This window comes from Euwallacea fornicatus, chromosome 29 (assembly GCF_040115645.1).
Source record: "Euwallacea fornicatus isolate EFF26 chromosome 29, ASM4011564v1, whole genome shotgun sequence".
NCBI lineage: Eukaryota > Metazoa > Arthropoda > Insecta > Coleoptera > Curculionidae > Euwallacea > Euwallacea fornicatus.
The window spans coordinates 1,503,696-1,522,904 of record NC_089569.1 but is presented as its reverse complement, the minus strand read 5'-3'; the positions used below and the strand labels follow the sequence as shown (position 1 = coordinate 1,522,904).

The following is a 19,209-nucleotide window of genomic DNA, read 5'->3' as shown; positions in this document are numbered from 1 at the left end:
GCGACACAGCCGAAAAGTTTGACGTCATCCGTAGTAGGTGTTCAATTGACAAAATGGCTGAATTATACGAATTTTTATTTACCCCACTGTCAAATTATTGTCACATGATTATAAATTATTTAAATATAAAATGATTTTATTTACTAGATGTCCGAGAAGATCTAGAATGTTGATCTTATTAATCAGGAAGTGAGCAATAGCTAAATACCAAAGTATTTTGCAGGCCACGGATAAAACATACATCCTGAAAATCATCAAAATTGCTTAAACGCACTTAAAATTGGAATTAATACCTTTGGGAATTTTTTTTTGCCTGTTCCATGCAATTTATATCTTCTTTTAGTAAATATCGCTTAGCCCCCAGGGCGGCACTTTTAAAATACTCGAAACGATCCAAATCTTTTTTGCCCAAACCAAAGTCCGCCTCATCGAGGGGCAAAATGCTGGTTTCCAATTTGATAATTTTATTATTCACAAAAGTCCACTCTCGAGTCATGTAGAACTGTAACGCCATATTGGCTATGTAAATCTTCCTTTGGATTTTCAGCAATCTAAAATATTTGAACTAGATAACATTGGTCCAGTGTTAAAGATTTTATGCATACATGGGTTTATGTCCAAAAAGCTTAAGTAATCCATCAATGAAGAGGGCAGGCAGGAGGTGATATAAAATGACTTTTAATAAGTGAACTGTGTAAAATTTGGTGATGGCGCCGCCAGGGTACCATAAAATGGTGTTGAAAGGCACTTCCCAAGCAATTTTTGCGCCTAAACTATTGATTTAATCATCTGTAATGAAATGTGGAAGAAACTTACCCATCTCAACCATATCCCCCAAGGTCATATTGTTTACATTATTGTTGCTAGCATTGTAGATTGAGGTGTTTAGCCGCTCTCCTTTATGCCTACAAACGTTCTTAATTAATGCCATTAAAATTTCGTAAACGAGGGAATGCAAATAAGGTCAAAACAGTTAAATTGAACTAATAATCCGCATTTGTTAAATCAATAAATGAACGTACGAGACCTGTATTCCAAGACTATAAAGTGTATGAAATTATAAAATGGTAAGTCATATTCTTTTCTTAATATTTAGCCAGCAACTTACGTTTCGATAGCCTTCGCCCAGGAGGTCAGAATAAGCGATTTAATTACCATATCCGCAGGGACATAATCGGGAATTACGTCTGGATTAGTGTAAATTGACCTCAAGATACCTAGGATGAATCAAAAATAATTTTCCTCTATGGTTATAGGGAGAGACCATTTGCTTCTGTGCAGGGCCGGCCTTATCAAGTCTGGGGTGCTGGGAGAAACTTTGAATCAACCCGCACCTCCTCACCATAAGGCCGGTACTGTTTTCATCTTCGCCCTAAAATTGCTTTGTTTACGTACCTTTCCCTCCTCCAACCAACATCCCCACCGGTCCATTGAAGTTATCAGTCCAGCCAGGAATTGGGTCGTTTATAGTTGAGATTACTGAAATAAGTACCCAGCTACAATAAACTTCTAAAATTCTCTATAAAGATACCTATTGAAGGCCGAACAATAACGGCAGGAATCCGCCCATTACATAGATCATACACGACGTTTTCTGCGAGTCTTTTAGTGAACGTATAGGTGTTCGGAAAGGGGTTAATGAAGTGGGGCGTGAACACATTTAAAATGTGTGAATCAGTGTTTTCTGCCGTCTTAATTGTCTCCCTCCAGTCCGCAATGGGTGGATACATTTTTTCTTCAATCACCTTTAAAGAACAATCTTTAAACGAATAACTACGAAAAAATGTAAAGTTAAACCTCTTTATCTGTGTGAGAATACGTAGTTGACACGTGCAGGAATACATCAAGGTTCTCGACTTCCTCGGCCAAATGCACTGCCTCCCTGGTCCCCCTTGTGTTCATGAAAATGGCGTCTTTCAAAGGGTCGTCAAAACGAACCGAGGCGGCAACATGATAGATGATATTTACTTCTTTGATCAACATACTCCTAGATTCATCAGAAAGACCTTTAAGGGAAAATATGAACAATCTCTCATGATTGTACAAGTGGACTTATCACCTAATCCTAGCAGAGAAACATCTCCGGCAACAGGGACAATCTTCTGAAGTCTAGAAGGATGCTCGCGTTTCAGCTTATCAAAAAGCTATTTGCAGAAAAATTAGGCAATGAAGTCAAACAAAAAACATACTTACTGGAACATCACAAATTAACTTGATTCGCTCTTCCAGGTTCCTGCCCTTCTTGGGTCGGAGGAGGATGTAGATGGTTTTGAGATCGGGACAACATCGCAGTAGTTTGTCAATCAGTACTTTTCCCATGAATCCAGAACCACCAGTTATGAAGACATTTTTACCTGCAAAACACTGCGGTATCGGAATTGTCTCTTCCCAGGAAGTCATTGTATCCTGCTATTGGTTTTGCTCAATCCGCTTCAATAATGTGCTACTACAGCACAGCTCAAATGGTTAGTGTTGTAGACTGAGGTTAAAATGTCAAAGATTAACGTGGATTTGCATACAATGAGAATGAAAAACACATCGTTGCCCTTAACTGAATTCTACTATTTAGTCCCCATCATCAGCATTTGAAGAATCATAAAAACACTTTTTGTAATCTACGGAAACGTGAGTTACTGCAAATTGAGTTTGCAAGGAAGTACACGAGCTTACTACAGTATTTTTAAGTAATATAAACGAACCCGTCACCTGCTGGTGCACTACTTACTTTAATTGAAACCTCGGAATTTAAATCGACCAAGTTGAATATAATTTTTTTGGTCGATTGCGTAATTGCATTATTTATCGAATAATTTGCAATTTGCTGCAATCTAACATTCGTGAGAATCAAAAGCATATTGAGTAACAGAACTTGTTACCTTGAAAAGGTTTCGATCATGAGAAGGATCGTACGAGTTCGAATTAAACAACAGCAAGCTAGAAGGTATAACGTTGCATTAAAAAAAATCAGGCATGATCGAAAATGACGTCATTTTCGATCATTCTGTGATTTTTTAGGTTTAACCGAATTTGCCACGAATTAACGGCAAACAAAGGGAACGTCGAGAATCTGGGCCCCATTGCTTCGCAGAGCAGAGCTTTGCTAGAAGCTCCTTGTTTCGGGCTCCAATTGAATTTGGGAACGAGCATCGCAAATCAGAACGGGGGTTCTTCATCGCTTTCTTTCGCTTATCAAACGTTTGATCAGCAAAGCTTGGTGAATATCTTCAATATCGAGTATTGATGGCTCAAGATCAGGGGATGAGAAGAGTCGGAAATAGAAATCGTCGAAACCGGTGAAGAGCGAAGGGCGTCGAAAGGGGGGAGTTCAGAGAGGGGGAGAGGAACTTGAAAAAGAGGTACGAAAGAAGGCTAAAACTGAAGCCAAAATTGCTAAGAAAGTCACACTTAAGGCTCAATAGGCCTTTACAAATACCTAAGAACGACTTGTGCACATGATAACAGTTTTTGCGCGAATAATCGCTAAAAATGGAAACCTGGGAAAACCTGAAGAACTGGATTTTGATTAAGGAAATGTATCAAGACAGTTACACAATGTGGTAGGAATGAGAAGATATTGCAATATTGCCTGATGATAGTGCGGCGCAGTTAAACGTTCCTGAAATTGGCCTTTTATTTAGGGTCCCAAGAAGAAGATTTCCAAGAAGGAGAAGGCTAAAATGACAGCTGAGATGGCGGAGAAAGTCAAGGCGGAAATGGAGGCCCAAGTTAAAATGTATTAAACTTTCTGTACCTATTTGTCGTATTTTTCTCACTTCTTCCCCGTTTCAAGGCTTGAAGATAGGATTAAAAAAAAGGAAGAAGAAGACCGTCTGGCCGCAATAGAGAGGGACGCACGCGAAATTTTGGAACAAGGACTGCGCTTGAAGCAGCTTCAAGAAAGCGCCGCTTCGATTCAAAACATCGCTGCAAGCAATGCAGAAGTCATCAAACAAGAAAAGGAGTTATTCGAGGTTGCTTTAACTTTAAATACGCTCAAACTTTCCATTAAAGCCCCCTTGACAGTGGGAAAAATATCTGGAATGCGGAAAGCTCCCCAATCCGGCAATATGCGCCCAAATGAACACTTACCTGCATTTGTGGGATTTGGATTGGGAGAAAACCAGCATTGGAGATGCCTCGGTCAGAACTGCGGATGCCATTCAGGTAGTTAAAGCTCGACCTCTCTTCAGCTCGTTTCTTTATTGAATTTCATCAGCTTCTTAGCAATTTAAACGAGCTCATTGAAACTGGAACTGAAGAGGATTTGCCCAAGTTAGAAAACTGGAAGTGGGCAAGTACTCTGTTTCCTGCAAAAGCTAAAAATCTCTGCCATTTATGTAAATTTGAAGATTCGACAACTCTTCAGAGATTTCCAGACAGACAGCCTGGATGTGGCGACATACAGATTGCTAAGGGATGTGGAAAACAACCTGAATCGCATCAACATTCCAACGGCAAACTTTAACTTCAAAGACGATTTTGTGACCTTGTGTATTTGGTTAAGAGTGATGCTGCCCATACCTTTGCTCAATCCTAGGAGACCGCCCAAGTGGGTCAAGAATCACTGTAATGTATCACTTTTATAGATAACAAATTTGTTTTAGACCCCGTATAGATATTTCCTTCAATTTAATGGATTTCTCAGTTCTCTTTCCTCTGACAGTCGACTGCGAAAACGCAGCAATAAGAGCAATGTACCTCAAATACGACCATCTCAGCGACCTCAGTGACACTTATTACATGCCGGAGGTGCCGAGGGATTTTTATATGGGTATAAAGGCATATTATGTACGGGGGATGTTTTAAGTAAGATTCTGTGAATGTATTATAGATTTGCTGGCCATAACTAAAAAAGAATGGCGGACTCAGCTCAAGTACAAATACGACAACAGGGACCAGAAACAGAGTGAGTCGACTGTGGTCAGAGGTACTACGAAGCTAGTGTCTCAAACTCAGGTAGGAGCTGATGATGCAGAACCGAATAGTCAGCAGCAAAACAGCGATGGACAGGCGAAAGTTGAAGAAGACAAGAAATTTGGTGAATATTTATGGTAGAATTCCAAAACCAAGACACGAATTTCCCCTGTATTAGGAATTTCTCTTTATACAACACTAAATCAACATCAGCGCCTCACTCTTTTGTATTGAAAAAACTACATAACGCCTATAAGAGACGCAATTTGTGGAGTATGTGCCCTGTTGTGAGATTGTAATGCTTTTCCTTGAATCCTCTGAGAATTTTGAAGTACGAAGTTTATTTAATGGCTTTTTATTAATTCTATTTAAGATTCCGAAGATGATGATTCTGAATTAGACGAAGGCAGCCTTGTAGTACCATTCAAACAGCTGAAACCTTCAGCTAGTGAATTTGCTCTTGAAGTCGAAGGTAGATCATCCAGAATAACTATTAACATTTGACGTTAGACATATTTCAGATCAACTTTACAGTAAAACCAGAGCGAAACTCCAAATCGAAATTCCAGAAAACGTTATCAATCTACGGAAATACGTAATACTCGGAGGAGTATTTCATCTGAATTTGTTGGCGCAGCCTCCTCAACCACAAGACTTTGTCACTATGGAGATGACCATTACTAGCCGTAAGTATAATTTCTGGAACTCAAAAAAATGCTTGCTTTCAGTTCATCTCCCCAAGAAGCTTGAAGTGCTCCCTTTTAAAGTAGTCTACACCCCGTATATACCCCCAGAGCCAGAACCCTCCACGGGGTCTGACATAAGCATCAGAAAGCTGCCTGAAGAATTGGAAGAAGAAATGAAGAAGCAAGAGGAAGAGCTTGATAAATTGATTTTTATAAATGTCAAGTGAGCTCTTCATTGAAATTTAGGAAAATGCAATAACGAAATTCGTGCAAGGTGGCCTCCTCATGTGATCTTCCTAGAGCTACCAATAATTTGTCGGTGGGATGAAGACAGAAAGCTCTGGTCCAATGAAGAGATCCATGATGTGAAGCATAACGAAGATAAATCAATGGTGAGCTTTCGCACAGGAGTGTTTGGGGTGTACGGATTGGCCACATGCCGATACTCCAATCTTCCCTTTCAAGCATATGATATAAAACCAGAAGTAGAGTAAGCAGGGTTTTCTCCTTATGAAGTTATTTTAACACACACGTGATTTTCTTAGTGATTCTATAACAATACAGCTGACCGCCGCTATTTTAATGTTAGAATTTAACGTTAAGAATGGTTTGATTGCCATTACGCAGTTACAGAACAGTCCCAACATGACGCTGCAGGAGACTGTTGGAAAGTATTTGAAGCTTCACCAGTTAAAAAGGGTTCGTTAGATTTTTTTTCACATGCTTTATATGTCAAAGAGTCTAGTTTAGACGATGAAAGACGCCGGAATAGACATATTTCCCGCATTCGACGCCTTTTGCTATGTTGACGGTAGGTAGTGAACAACAAATTTGGTCTATTTAACTACATGTTTATGAAGGTTGCTGTGAGAAGCACTGGGCCATGGAACAGCATCTCTACTACAATATGGCAGCGATATCAAATTCGTTCAATTTTTCCTGGTCCAGGTGGAATTTGACCGCAGGGAGAAGGAAAATTGTTATGCAAATGCGAGAATTTTTGCCCGAAAAAGGCAAACAGGTCAGTTAAATTCGGATATCCAAACAATGCGCATAAATCCATCTCGTGAAGCAGTGGGCAAAATCGACGATTTTGGTGCATTTAGTGCATATCTAGTGATGACTGAATCAGCCCTAAAAGAATTCGAAGAATTGATAGTTTTACAGTTTTATCTTTCAGAAAAATCATCAAATGTTGCTGGTAACCCCGCTTAAAGCGGCGTTCATTGAGTGCACTGAAGTGAGCCAGGCATTTTCAGAAAAAGAAATAGATACTCCAAAGGTTCGTTTAAAAATCATATTTTCTTGACATTATAGAGAACGAAAATAATCGTAGATTAATGTAAAGCCGGATTTATTGATTTATTTTTAACACGTAACTGTTTGTTCTTCGTTTTCACTGACTAAATTGATAGTTTTTCAAGAACTTTTCCTGGGAGTAGCTTGTGCATCCAAAAGTTTTAATTACAATCATTTTGACTGACAGAAATCTTGTTAGCATCATTCTGCTATTATATGTAAATAATTGATTCAAAGTTTTTTTTTGCTACATAAACATGTTTACATTTTCAATTTTTACATGTAAATTAAGAGATTTTCATATCAAACAACAGCGCTCTATTGCATCTCATGCATTTGGTTATAGTACTGACTCAAAGCTGTAAAAGGTATTGTTCTGGAAATTTGGATTTTCAATTTCACAAGATCAGAAGGTCAAAAACTTTGAAAGAACTGGGATGATTTTTCTGAGTTCAGTGATATTGTGTGCAGGTGACGCGTTTCATTTCTTACTGGCGCGACCATGCTGTCGTCCCATAGGAACGTTTAAATTTAGTTTACATCAATATACGTGTCTTCATTAATTTTAATTTGTTTGGTTTGGGACTCATCCATATTCCATTTTAGTTTGCAGCCGACTTGTTTCACCTAATGAAGACGACTAGCGGTATTTTCGTGAGGAACAAAGTGCAGAAGGCGTCCCTGCAGAACGTGTACACTTTAGCCCAGTTTTTCATATCGATAAGGGTACTCAGCTTTTCTTAATATGTATGGAAAGCAATAACATGCTGAAAGCCCTTGCGTGAAATTTGGAAGTGAAAGTAAGTAGTACTCTCAAATTTAAGTAAATCATAGTGAGCAAAAACGTTGGCCATTTAGTCAAAATCAATTGTCAAAATGAGCCAAAATTTTTATTTTAATATTCCGTTCATGTAATGTCGAAAAAACAATTTGAATTTTTTTAGGCCGCATAGGTAAATACATCACAGACCAAATTAGCCGTCCGAAAAGAAGATATATGTAAAAAATAAAGAACAAGGCCCCGTTCAGACGTAGCACAACAACGTGATTGAATTTTTCGTGGTGATTTTTGTATTGACAATAATAAAAGGGACTTGGGCGAAGCTCCTTCTGACATTTTTGGAACATTGTTGGAAAAATAACTTTGAGCGGGGGTTTATTCGCCTGCTTCACGCGAAGAAATGGCACGCCCAGTTAATTTGAGGCCGATTCAGGAGGTATTGTATCAAAAAGGCTTCACAGCTTGATGTTGGTGCTGATGACTCTGACTAACGGACGGGCCTACGTTCAAGTCGAAAGGCCAAGTCCATCAGCATGTAGCCTGGTCTACGCCGCCACGTACCTTTAGTAACTCGGATAACTCTGTGGAGATGTCACACCCTGAAGCAACTAGTAGGAGCCTTGCTGACAGCTCCAATAGACGGGGCAGAGCCAAGTCAATTAAAAGGTAACGCCAGGCAATGCGAAGTCAACACGAAAAATGCTGCATCAAAAGTTTCACAGCTTGACGTTGGTACTGGTGGTTATATGACTATGGACGGGCCTACGTTGAAGTCTCAAGGCCATGTCCATCAGTGAGTTAAGTACCCACGGCATGTAGCCTGGCCTGCGTCGCCACTTACCTCTGACGGGTCAGATAACACGGTTCCTTAGGGACGCCCTATCCCAAGGCAGCTAATAATAACTTTATATTATTACCGTCTTTGAATATTCCTTCGCATTGTGTTACCAACCTACTCTATTTATATCTGATTTAAGAATCTCTGTGATCGTTTATTGAATATCACTTACAAATTACATTACTAATTAGCTATCTATGACCTCCACAGAACTAAGAAAAGTAACGTTAGTTACGCATTGGGTAGTATAAAATGGAAGCACCTGCAGCAACTTATTGGTTACTTAAATTACAAATTACAGAATTTCCGCTCACTGAAACGGGAGAATGCGACTTTCACGCTGTGTATCATTCCACTTCCTATAGGACGCATAAATTCGGATTTTTACTTCCATAGAAGACAATAAATTTAAAGTAACGTTTTAGGACCTCGTTAAGGCTAAACATAACTGTTCTAGTGTTCTACCAATAATTTTAGGATAAATATTCAATGTATATATATATAAAAATTTTAATAAAATATGAAACAAACGTCAAAATCCTTGGTTCGTAAACCAAGGAACCTGATCCAACATCAAATACACCTGCGTAGTGTAATGCGCAATGCAAAATTTATATCTGACCTCATGATTCTATGGCCTACCTAAAGTCCGCGTTTCGAAGTCGTTACGAAGAATTAACGTTGCGCCTATGTTCTATATACTCAGTCACATCGATGAACAACTCTTGAACGGGCACCGGTGTCCACACCAGTGTGATCATCTATTTCTGAACGGCTAATGCATTCTGGTGTGTCGTCCTTACACACGGTATACGGTTCCTACACGCGCCTTAAGAAGGTCTAACCTTGATCAAAGAGTGACATTACAATGCTTATACGAAGAAAATGGTGTGTAAAACTGAAGCTATATTATGAACTATCATTTTCTCGTAAAATCCGGAACATTTGAAGATTTCAGAGCAACATTTTACTAGGTGATAAAAATTTAAAAATTCGCTTTTGGAGGTTCGAAAAACGGACATTCTGTATAGTACATCGAAAACTAGTGGCGAAAACGAATAGATTTGGATAAAAGTTGAAAGGACTTTGAGCACGATCGGGCAACTGTGGTCATGTGTGTGTTAGGGCGCATCACCAGCGGCGCACCACCAGACCTCGACACGCGGTAGTTTCCGCGGACCCCCCGCGCCCCCGTGCGCGTGAGCCACGCCAAATGTTGATCGTTGATTCACAATTCAGTGCAAGCCCGATTCCCGTCTAGAAAATACGAGGGCTTGAACTGTGCCCGAGAAAAACCAAGCTCTCCATGGGCTTCCACTAGCGCAAAAAGGAGTAGAGAGCGGCGCGACGAAATCCTGGGCCGAAAAAAAATAAAGGTCGCACCTGACGCGATTTCGCCAATAACGGTACAATAGAGTGACACTCGCGAATCGTGTCCCATTCATTGGTCGATACAGCTAAGTCATTACGCACGTGACATCGTTATTTTTTTACACGGTCGACTTTCTCGTAGTTTTCCAGCTGGGAAAAACTGGAAATTTAGTCGCGCGCCCTGCCCATTTTCTCGCCCAGGTGGATTTGACTTTGAACGAGGAGTGAAAGTGACCGCTCGCGGACTGTCATTGTAGCAATATTTAGCGCATTACCACGTTGTGCTGAAGGAATCTTTCTAGGTAAGTTGGTAAAAATAGAATCAAGTTGTGAAACTGTGCGTAAATAAAGGAACTGGATAAAGAAGAAAGGGTGTTTTCTCGCTTTGAAGCAAGAGCATTGCCCGGGTGATGCCTGGCATGTGACGTAGCATGTGCTTGCCTCCGATTGGTCTGCACCTGACACTTAATTTTCAGCCTAGAAAATCGCACTTTCCATCCGTCCGATTTCGGTCAAATTTTTCTCATCTATGGCCAGGCATCTCGGGGACCTTGCCACCCAATCTCACTCAAAAAAGCCGCTTTTTTCAAGGTAAATTTTAAAGGGAAATCACAAAATCCCTAGACATAACGATGCTTGCAACGTGTCCTTATTGACGACGTGATCTGCGCTGTTGCCAACTTCCCGCGGTGGGTTTGCCACTCCTTTCATCAATGATTATGCTTAACCACTTGTTATAGATTTAGAGTTTTTGCCTTTTTCAGCTAAAAGCGGGGCAAATTTCGGCGGTTTATGGGGGTGAAGTTGTGGTACCCCTTGGCAGACACTACGCCCAGGGGGTGCTTTACTAAATTGCTACCGTTTCCGCGAGAAATCAACGTTTTTGTGCGAGTTTCTTTGTTCTCTTCGAAGGGTCGTAAAGTGGGCATTTAACGGTTTTAATGAAGCACTTGCTTGATACCAATAGTAGTTCCCTCAGTTATATATATATATATATTTTTTTTTTTTTTCATAAATTCAACCATTACCGGAGTAATTACAAAGAGCAAAAAAAATATTGCTGTGTTAAATTGGAATATTGCTGCGATAAATAAGTATTGAGTGTAAAAAAATGTAACCCGATATGGAGGTTTTGTTATTGTTTCTTTAGTAAATTGATAAAACGATATTGTGATGAGTTATTAACTCGGTTATGAATATAACACACTGGTACAAGTACCTTCTTTATCATCATTATACAGGCCTGAGGCGTTGCTAAAATGGCAAAGTGGAGCATATACATAGATCAAGGTGCATAGTACGTTTTTCCCCCTGATAATTTATAAAAGTATCAGATGATTCATAGCATCACTTTTCTAATAGGTACTTTTCAAAGCATAAGTAAAAGCCGCCGAGCTTTACTATTATACAGCCTCAGTCAGTAAATTGAAGATTTTGTACCTGGCACTACAATGTTCTATCTAAGCAACTTTATCGGCTCTAATTGGTCCTTCCCACAATCATTCTTTAACTCAAAATGATCATTTTTCTATTGTGATCATTGTGGGCACCAATTTTTACCTAAAGATAATTTGCACATCGCAGCATTCATCTTTTTGAATGTAAATGCTCAATAAATTATGAAATAAAAATGCATTTGGAACCTTCATGTCTTAATAAATTTTTAATTGAGTAGAGAGAGCAAAATCCGCATTCACCATATTTTCAAGAAAAATTAGTTGTTTTTGTTCAAAATCGTAAACTTTTATAAATTAGGAATAATATAAAATAAAATAATACATGATACAGAATCACTGGGTTGCATTACTAAAATTTTCCAGATTCGACTCCTGACGTCGGCTCGCCTGTAAAAAACTCATCTTGTTATAGGTCACCTACTGGACTTGTGACGTAAATACCTAACGTACATGTGTATTCGCATTCTTTAGATTATCTTAAATAAGCAAAATTCCTGATTTGATTAATCTATGGGCTGTTTTTTGTAGAACTCACCGATCGTTCATATTGTGAAATAGTACGTTTTTGGAAATAGTTTGCGCTGAAGTCATATCAGCATCTGCCTCATACAGATAAAGAGATAAATCCGTTTCATACCTGAATGGGGACAGAGAGATTAATCAAAAACGGAAATTGGCCATACTTTGTATTTTAATTACACTCTAAAAATAAAATTTTACGTATAGCAACATTGAGGTATCGAATATATCATTCAAAAGGCATCTGGATTATGTCTATTTTTTATATTAGATTCATGTGCATTCAAAACTTAAGCCAATAGAAACTGCCAAATATCATTAAAGATTCGAATTAATATAAATTCAATAGAAACGGTAGTGAAAACCACCCAACTGCTTTTAAAATAATATAAATTTACACATGTTTATTATTAATATGTATTATTGTATTGCTTGATATTTTCAACGCATTGTTTGCAAATAAATATAATTGAATATTGGGGAATATACGATTTTTCTCAGACGCGAGTGTTTTGATTAAAAAATAAAATAGTTTCAAACAAACAATAAATTGCAAGGAAATTATTATTCCTAAAAATCGATTATGCTATAAAAGTTTATTTGACAAGGCAACATTGCCCGAAAGGTGCGTGGTGCGCGAAAAGCCATGCTCCACTACAGGCACATAACCAACGTTGCCATATAACCTAAAAAGAAGTTCTACCTTATATAAATCTTTTTTAGTTCAATTTAAAAAAAGCGGCAACATTGCTCGACCATGCCTAAGGTACTCAAATGGGTTTATAAACATTTCGGGGGGCCTTTGCCATTGGTCACTTATGTCGTTAAACACAGCGACGTAACAATTGTTGATCTTAACACGAGCACGTTTTAGTGCCTTTGAAAGGCTAAAGGCAATCGGAACTTTGAAACGTGACTAATGATAATTATAACGTGACCTAAAAAATACCTGATGAGGGTGTCGAGTTAAATGAAAACATTTTAATTTGTTGCGGATCATTAGTGATGTCAGATGTCACGTGATTGTACACACACGCTTTTTTGCAGTTGCGGGTGGATCCTGTTTACAAACGCCCACATTGGCGGATTACATAAAACAAGATCGAAATTTGGATTTGGCAACGGTGTTGCAAACTAGAAACGTGTTTCTAGTCTTTTTTTCAATCTGTTGCCCCTCCCAGACCGCATAGTTGCCAAGTGGTTGGGTTTTTATTTAAAAAAAATGTGTGTTAATGATATTACATAAATTGCTTTTTTTTGAGTAAATCTTAGCTAACTTATTACATTATTTCATGATTATTTGATTTGACCAATTAAGTCATGATAGCTTCTTAAATTTATGTGGCAACATTGCCTTTGCCCCCCTTTTCGACCTTCCCCTCCCCTAAATCAACCAAGATCTCGCGTGTGTGACGTTGTTTCTGTTTGTTATGTGTGTATCCGCAATAGTATCTCTGTTCACGTCCACGACTATTTACCAACACAGCCTACTTATTACTCACGATTTTACCATAGAAAAAAAAATGTCGTCGCCTAAGCAGAAACTCTTACCAAAATCGGGGGTATCTAACGTGAAAATCATCCTGTTGCAGTCGGTGGTCGGTGGCAACGGCGACGGGTCCAGCAAAATGAGCCTAAACACGCTTCTGGAGGCGGCAAAATTTTTGGAAATGCAGGAACAGGAAGAGCGACAACACAGGACTGTCGGGGATCCGCACCATTTAGCAACGACGACGATCCGCGCGGTGACTACGGTCAATGGGGGATCCACCCACGTACCGAACAGGGTAAGTTTGATGACTTCTCACCACCACCTGTTGCCGTACAACTACCGTTTGATGGCCGTTTCCGTCAATTTTCTCTAAACTAGGATTAGGGTAAACCTTAAAAGTGCGTATACAGGGCGATTCTGAAATTCGGAAAATCCTTCCACTAGCAAAAAGGCCTAAAAAAAAGTGTTTTTTCGTTGGCTGCTTTTCTAAAATATCAATTCGAACGACAATACGGAATTATTAAGTTTTAAAAGAAGAAAAAAATTGGTAGATGTTAATGAACACAGAAAACGCAAAAAAAAATTATTTCCAGCAGCGTACGTATCAGCACGTCCTTGAATATTTTCGAAGGAAAAAACTGCACGCCACTACCTTCTCATAAAGTACCAATTAGAAAATTATTATTATTTTTTTTATTTGAGGCTTTTCGCATGACTCATTGGATTAGAGTTAAAACTAAAATCATTTTAATACACATTTTAAACATTTTTTTAACCTCCACAATACGATATACGTTCTATTTCTTTTATAAAAGATCGAATCAAATCACCCTAATAATAATTTTAAAACAACCTGGTTATGACTTCCTATTAAAATTATCAATTAAAAATTTTTAATTTCAATAAAAATCCATTTAGGTTAAGTTGACGGTCTGCGTTAGGACGTTTTTTTCTTCTTTGTTTAATTGATTTGATTGAAATGTTGATGGACTTACTATTATACCACCATGATTTTAATACATATAACATAAGAAAATCACCCAAGAACAACGTATTTATTACGACAGCCAAGCGACAAATGTTACGATCAGTCTAGACGAGTCCGCCATTTTTTGATTATTTTTAGACTCAAATTTATATTCGCCATATTTGACTTTTAGTAACAACACTCTCCATTTTGATATTCAAAGAACATTAAAATTATACTCGCACCATTATCACCACACTTTCGCATATTTTGCCATCTTTTGGCATAATATCAATTTTAGTTGCCTTAATTTTTTAATACTTTACGACGCTGGCGCTAGATGGCGATAGTTCATCCGCCTTATTTGTGGCCGTGTTTAATATAGTTATTTAGAATGTTTTTTTTTTGTCAAATTACACACAGAAGTTCTTTATTTCCATTCTCACTATTTTCTCAAGAGTAATGTAATTTTGTCATGTTATGTACCCACACAATACGATATGTGACGAAAACCGGGAGCACTGTTCAAAATCTGAAGACATTGGCCGGATTGAAATACAATCGTTTGGAAGCTACTTCATTTCCGCAATTTGCGAGTCACGTTCATAGACTGTTCCAACAGTGTTATTATTTTTTATTTGCAGTACTCAACACTATTTATTGAACTTTATTAGCAACAGCTTTTTTACAAATGTTTTAATTCATCGAATTCCATGATACAAACAAACCAAAAAGTTATAGAAAAACATTTGAATGCTACGTTGCGAATATCTGGTTGCCTATTTAAGACTCACGTCTAACAAGGGTTTCTTAAGAAGAATTAGGGCCGCACATCAGAATTATACTCGTTAAGTTATCCTTCTTCGCGAAATGTATTACGTTCATTGTTTATTGTAATTACAGACCGGCGGAGCACCTCCGCAGACTTTTTCGCTCCAGCCAGTAAAAATCCTAAATTCTCCTGCCCTCGGAAACGGATCTCACCCTCCACCGACTCAAACCGTCGTCATTTCAAGTAACAACATATCTTCAACCTTCCTTCAAGGAATACACGGTAAATAACTTCGCGAAAAAGAAAACGTCAATCAAAACTTTCTTTCTAATTCAAAGCCGCAGCAGTATCACCACCGTCAACAACTTCTCCCGAAAATGGCTCACCAGTACCAAACCTGCCCCAAATAAAAAAAGAGCAAGACGGCCACATTTCCAGCACCACAATGTCTCAGTCCCAAAAACGTATAATGCATAATTCTTTCGACATTATGAATCCGCTGGTAATCGACGAAACCGGACCAAGCGAACCAAAGAAAATTAAACAACCTCCCATGGTTTTCAGATCGGGTAAGTCCAATTTTTAGCATCTGTGGGGAAATTATAGGAAATTTAAATATCCGATTTGATGTGCCTCAAGTTTCTTTAGTATATCATAAGTTTATGATATACTAGGTACAAGAGAGGTGCACAACAAGCTGGAGAAATGTCGAAGGGCGCACTTAAAGGAATGCTTTGATCTCCTCAAGAAGCAACTTCCCGCCAATGGTGATGAAAAGAAAACTTCGAACCTGAGTATTTTGCATTCGGCCTTAAAGTGAGTGTATTTAAAGAAAATCATATTTTTTTAGTAACTTGTTTTAACAGATACATCCAGACATTAAAACGCAGAGAGAGCGAGTATGAACACCAATTAGAGCGGCTTGCAAGAGAGAAAATTGCATACCAGCAGCGATTAGCAACCTTGAAGAAAGATTCCCCTTTTGGTAATCTGGATTTTTCCAAAATCGTTTCCGAAATTCCGTCTAGCACCACCAGCCTTTCTCAACGGATGAAGCAGAGAGACAGTGGTGAAGGTTCAATGGGCACCAGTCCTAGTCCCAGGTGACCACACCACTCGTCCTATAATGACACATTCAAGAAACGAATCTTTATTAAAGCAGCAGCACCTCAATGAGCCCCACAATTGTTAGTCCCTCTTACACTATCAGCGAGTGCTCGCCAATCAAAGTGGAACATGCCACAGCAGAGGACACATACGCAGAATACAGTGAGGACATTTCAGTAAGTTTGGGCAACTCCCTTAACGTGGTGACAGTGGCCAGTCCGGGATTGGTCACGGTGGCAGGTTCCACTTCAGATTTGGTGTCCAGTGCGAGCGAGGTGCCTGTGATAAGTCAGACAAACTCTGTGATAACGGCCATGAATGGGGATGGCAAAATTGCTATTGCGAGTAAGGGAGTTGTGACTGTAGCTCCCTCATCTACAGCTACCAAAGAGGTAAAGAGGTGCAGTTGATTAATTTAACTAGAGATTTCTGTAAATGCAATGCAATGCAAAATCTGACGTTTGATATATATATATATATATTCATATCTGATATGTACATTTTTTGAATTTTCAATCGCGGTAAAGTATCAAATTATGAAATTTTTCAGTTGACCCAACCAGTACAAACAACCGGTATCTCAGTGCTGCCCATGACTTATCCGGTAAATCAAGGTTTGGTACTTCAAAAAGTGGCCATTGTTCCCCACAAGGGTTTGACCGAGTTGGCTCCGCTGGTGTCCACCCATTTTATCACTACACCACAACAACTAAACGGTAATTTATCACGTTTGTTGTACTAAAGTAAAGCTTATTCATCAAAGTTTTTTCTAGGTATTAATGGCCAAATCAACGGCAAAGTGGTGCCTTTAACCCAATACATTGTCAAACCTATGGTTGTGGTTAGTACAGCTAGCCCGCGACCCGGGAGCTAGTATCATTCCCTTTAGGCCGTCTCTCGTAACTTTTAAGTACAATTATATGCAAGAAAATCAACGTTTTTACCCAGTTTAGTGCAGAATTTCAGCTGTTAAGAAGCTTTTTTTAGGGCCCGTTTTCATTCACCAGTTTCATCTTAACTGACAATCATTGACGAAGAGACATTTTGCCTGATGAGTGTTTCTTAATATCTGAACTTATCCTGCTTTAGAGCCAAGTTATTAATGTAGTATTAATTTTAATATCAAGGTAGTTTTAATACCTATGCTGTGCTTCGTGTTGCTAAAAAAATCAACTTACAGAGCATTAATAACTTGACCCTTAAGTGGCAAGTCTCTTATATGAGGCTTAGTTTTGGCAAAAAAGCAAACAAGTGATATTTGTATTTTAGTCAGTGATTATTTTTCGAGAGACTTATTTATTTTTACATTTTTTTTTTAATAAGTTTAATTTCTTTGTTTCATTATTGATAAATTTCGCAAGGCGCTTTGAATCGAAAACGATGGACTGCTACAAGTAGTTACAGGTATTCAAAATTTGTGTAAATACGTAGTTATTATGTACGTTTTTGTTTTCTGTTGATTTAGATTGAGATCTCTATTTTTCGTTTTAGAATTTTGCAAAGCAAATCGAATTGTCTTTAGAAAATCTCTAAAGTAACATACCCTCGGTGTTTCAAGACTCGTCCATATAGAATCGACATTAATCGTATGAAGCCTGTTCTTTATAACAAAAATATGTGTCGCAGAGTTGAGGAATAATTTAGCACCCACAAGGTCCCAACTTCGTTGTCGGCGTTTCTAGTCCTGAGGGACATGTTGTTATTAATATTAGAAATTTAGCATTTGCACCGAAGAACTTCTGAAAAGGTGTTGCAATGACAAATGTCCCTTGTTATTTTTGTGCGGTGGCGAGTCTTTAGCACTGAGCAATTACAAAGCTTTAAAACAATGGTTATAAAATTGTTGATTTTTTTCGGGTTTCGACCTTGTACTACATATTTTTTCCACTCCATAACAAACAGATGTTGTCAATTTTGTTTCACCAACAGGCAAATTCATCAAAAAATGGCCAACACCATTTTTTATTTCCAACCATCAACTCCATAGAGAAATTATAAATCTAACTTCATCTCCCAGTATAGTGTAACATATAATAACGCGCTTTAACACGAGGACATAAACTCCTGGTTTTAGCGCCTCTTTTACAAAACAAAAGTATTCCTTAAGGCGTATTAGATCTCTTTTTTTAAGTATACGTATAAGTAAAGCAACGAGACCTTTTGGCACGAGTTAGTGCCGAAGCGGAGAGCATCCTGCCATAGGTCTAAAATTCTCAAAAATCCTTGTTTAGTTTTTAAGAAGAGATGTTTAATATATTTTTGAAAGTGTTGGTAAAATGACGGGACTCAAAATTTGTTCGATCGAAAGCAATAAAATCAAATAATATTACGTATATTGAACTGGATTCCCCTTTTATTTTATGTGAGCAAAATTTTTGTTGTTGTGCGAGCTTTTGAAACAACAGAATATTTGTTCGCGATCCACATTTCCAAAACTTTTTCCTGTCATTTATCGTTTTGAAATCGACTGGTTACTATCAGTAACGTTTTGGCACGAATGAGTCTGACATTCTAGAAGATTAAAAAATTAATATATTAATGTTGTATTGTAAAAACTTGAATGACTATTTAGTTCTTAAGGCACCTTGTACATACGACCACTTTTGTAAATAAAATATCTTCCAAAAAACATTGAAAGAAGAGTGTACAAAGACCATTTAATATTTAGTAGAGAGGTGTTTATTGTAAATATATTTTAAAAGTCTCAGTTATAATGAGGAAATGTACTATTTCAGAGCAAATAGAAGTTCCAAAAATTTGCTTCGGACGTTTCATTCAAATTCCCATTTGTTCGTGCAAACACAGCCAATAAAACAATCCGCAGGGCGGTTACTTTTGTGAGGCTAGGCCCCTATGAACCTCCTAATCATTTTAGTTGCACGATATTTGAGGTCAATCTTATGAAATTTAAAAACAGGTTTAGCTCTGCCGTCTCGGTGGTCGCTGCTCCGAGTTGAAAAGATCAATCGAGTTTTTTCAAGGTAGAAGATTTTTTAAGAACAGAAG

At 38.2% G+C, this 19,209-nt stretch overlaps 3 protein-coding genes across 13 annotated transcripts; 2 read left to right on the top strand and 1 right to left on the bottom strand.

Moving 5' to 3' along the window:
* Window positions 1-58: 58 nt before the first annotated feature.
* LOC136347635 (putative fatty acyl-CoA reductase CG5065) lies at window positions 59-2,553 on the bottom strand. The gene is made up of 10 exons (XM_066297804.1): window positions 2,194-2,553; window positions 2,060-2,144; window positions 1,798-2,006; window positions 1,532-1,745; window positions 1,396-1,479; window positions 1,109-1,217; window positions 817-905; window positions 606-768; window positions 294-551; window positions 59-244 (listed from the first exon to the last, which is right to left on the bottom strand). Exons 1-10 carry the CDS (start codon window positions 2,398-2,400, stop codon window positions 109-111), a joined length of 1,554 nt encoding a protein of 517 aa, XP_066153901.1. The 5' UTR covers window positions 2,401-2,553; the 3' UTR covers window positions 59-108.
* LOC136347632 (dynein axonemal intermediate chain 7-like) lies at window positions 899-9,056 on the top strand. Of its 10 annotated transcripts, none has more exons than XM_066297795.1 (18): window positions 899-1,067; window positions 3,639-3,733; window positions 3,791-3,971; window positions 4,024-4,164; window positions 4,217-4,291; window positions 4,350-4,549; window positions 4,605-4,771; window positions 4,832-5,038; window positions 5,288-5,386; window positions 5,436-5,600; window positions 5,643-5,823; window positions 5,875-6,090; window positions 6,146-6,299; window positions 6,351-6,411; window positions 6,461-6,621; window positions 6,781-6,882; window positions 7,506-7,699; window positions 7,844-9,056. In XM_066297795.1, the coding sequence occupies exons 1-17, from the start codon at window positions 1,065-1,067 to the stop codon at window positions 7,641-7,643; spliced, it is 2,346 nt and encodes a 781-aa protein (XP_066153892.1). In that variant the 5' UTR covers window positions 899-1,064; the 3' UTR covers window positions 7,644-7,699; window positions 7,844-9,056. The 10 variants fall into 10 exon arrangements, with proteins under 10 accessions (XP_066153892.1, XP_066153889.1, XP_066153890.1 ...); XM_066297792.1 differs by having other exon boundaries at window positions 5,436-5,823; window positions 7,844-8,346; window positions 8,403-9,056; XM_066297793.1 differs by having other exon boundaries at window positions 5,436-5,823; window positions 7,844-8,346; window positions 8,395-9,056.
* A 4,224-nt stretch (window positions 9,057-13,280) lies between these two features.
* Mnt lies at window positions 13,281-18,963 on the top strand. Of its 2 annotated transcripts, none has more exons than XM_066297801.1 (8): window positions 13,281-13,652; window positions 15,228-15,378; window positions 15,435-15,665; window positions 15,771-15,912; window positions 15,963-16,199; window positions 16,256-16,595; window positions 16,754-16,919; window positions 16,977-18,963. In XM_066297801.1, exons 1-8 carry the CDS (start codon window positions 13,296-13,298, stop codon window positions 17,075-17,077), a joined length of 1,725 nt encoding a protein of 574 aa, XP_066153898.1. In that variant the 5' UTR covers window positions 13,281-13,295; the 3' UTR covers window positions 17,078-18,963. The 2 variants fall into 2 exon arrangements, with proteins under 2 accessions (XP_066153898.1, XP_066153899.1); XM_066297802.1 differs by having other exon boundaries at window positions 13,283-13,652; window positions 16,259-16,595.
* The last annotated feature ends 246 nt before the right edge of the window (window positions 18,964-19,209 follow it).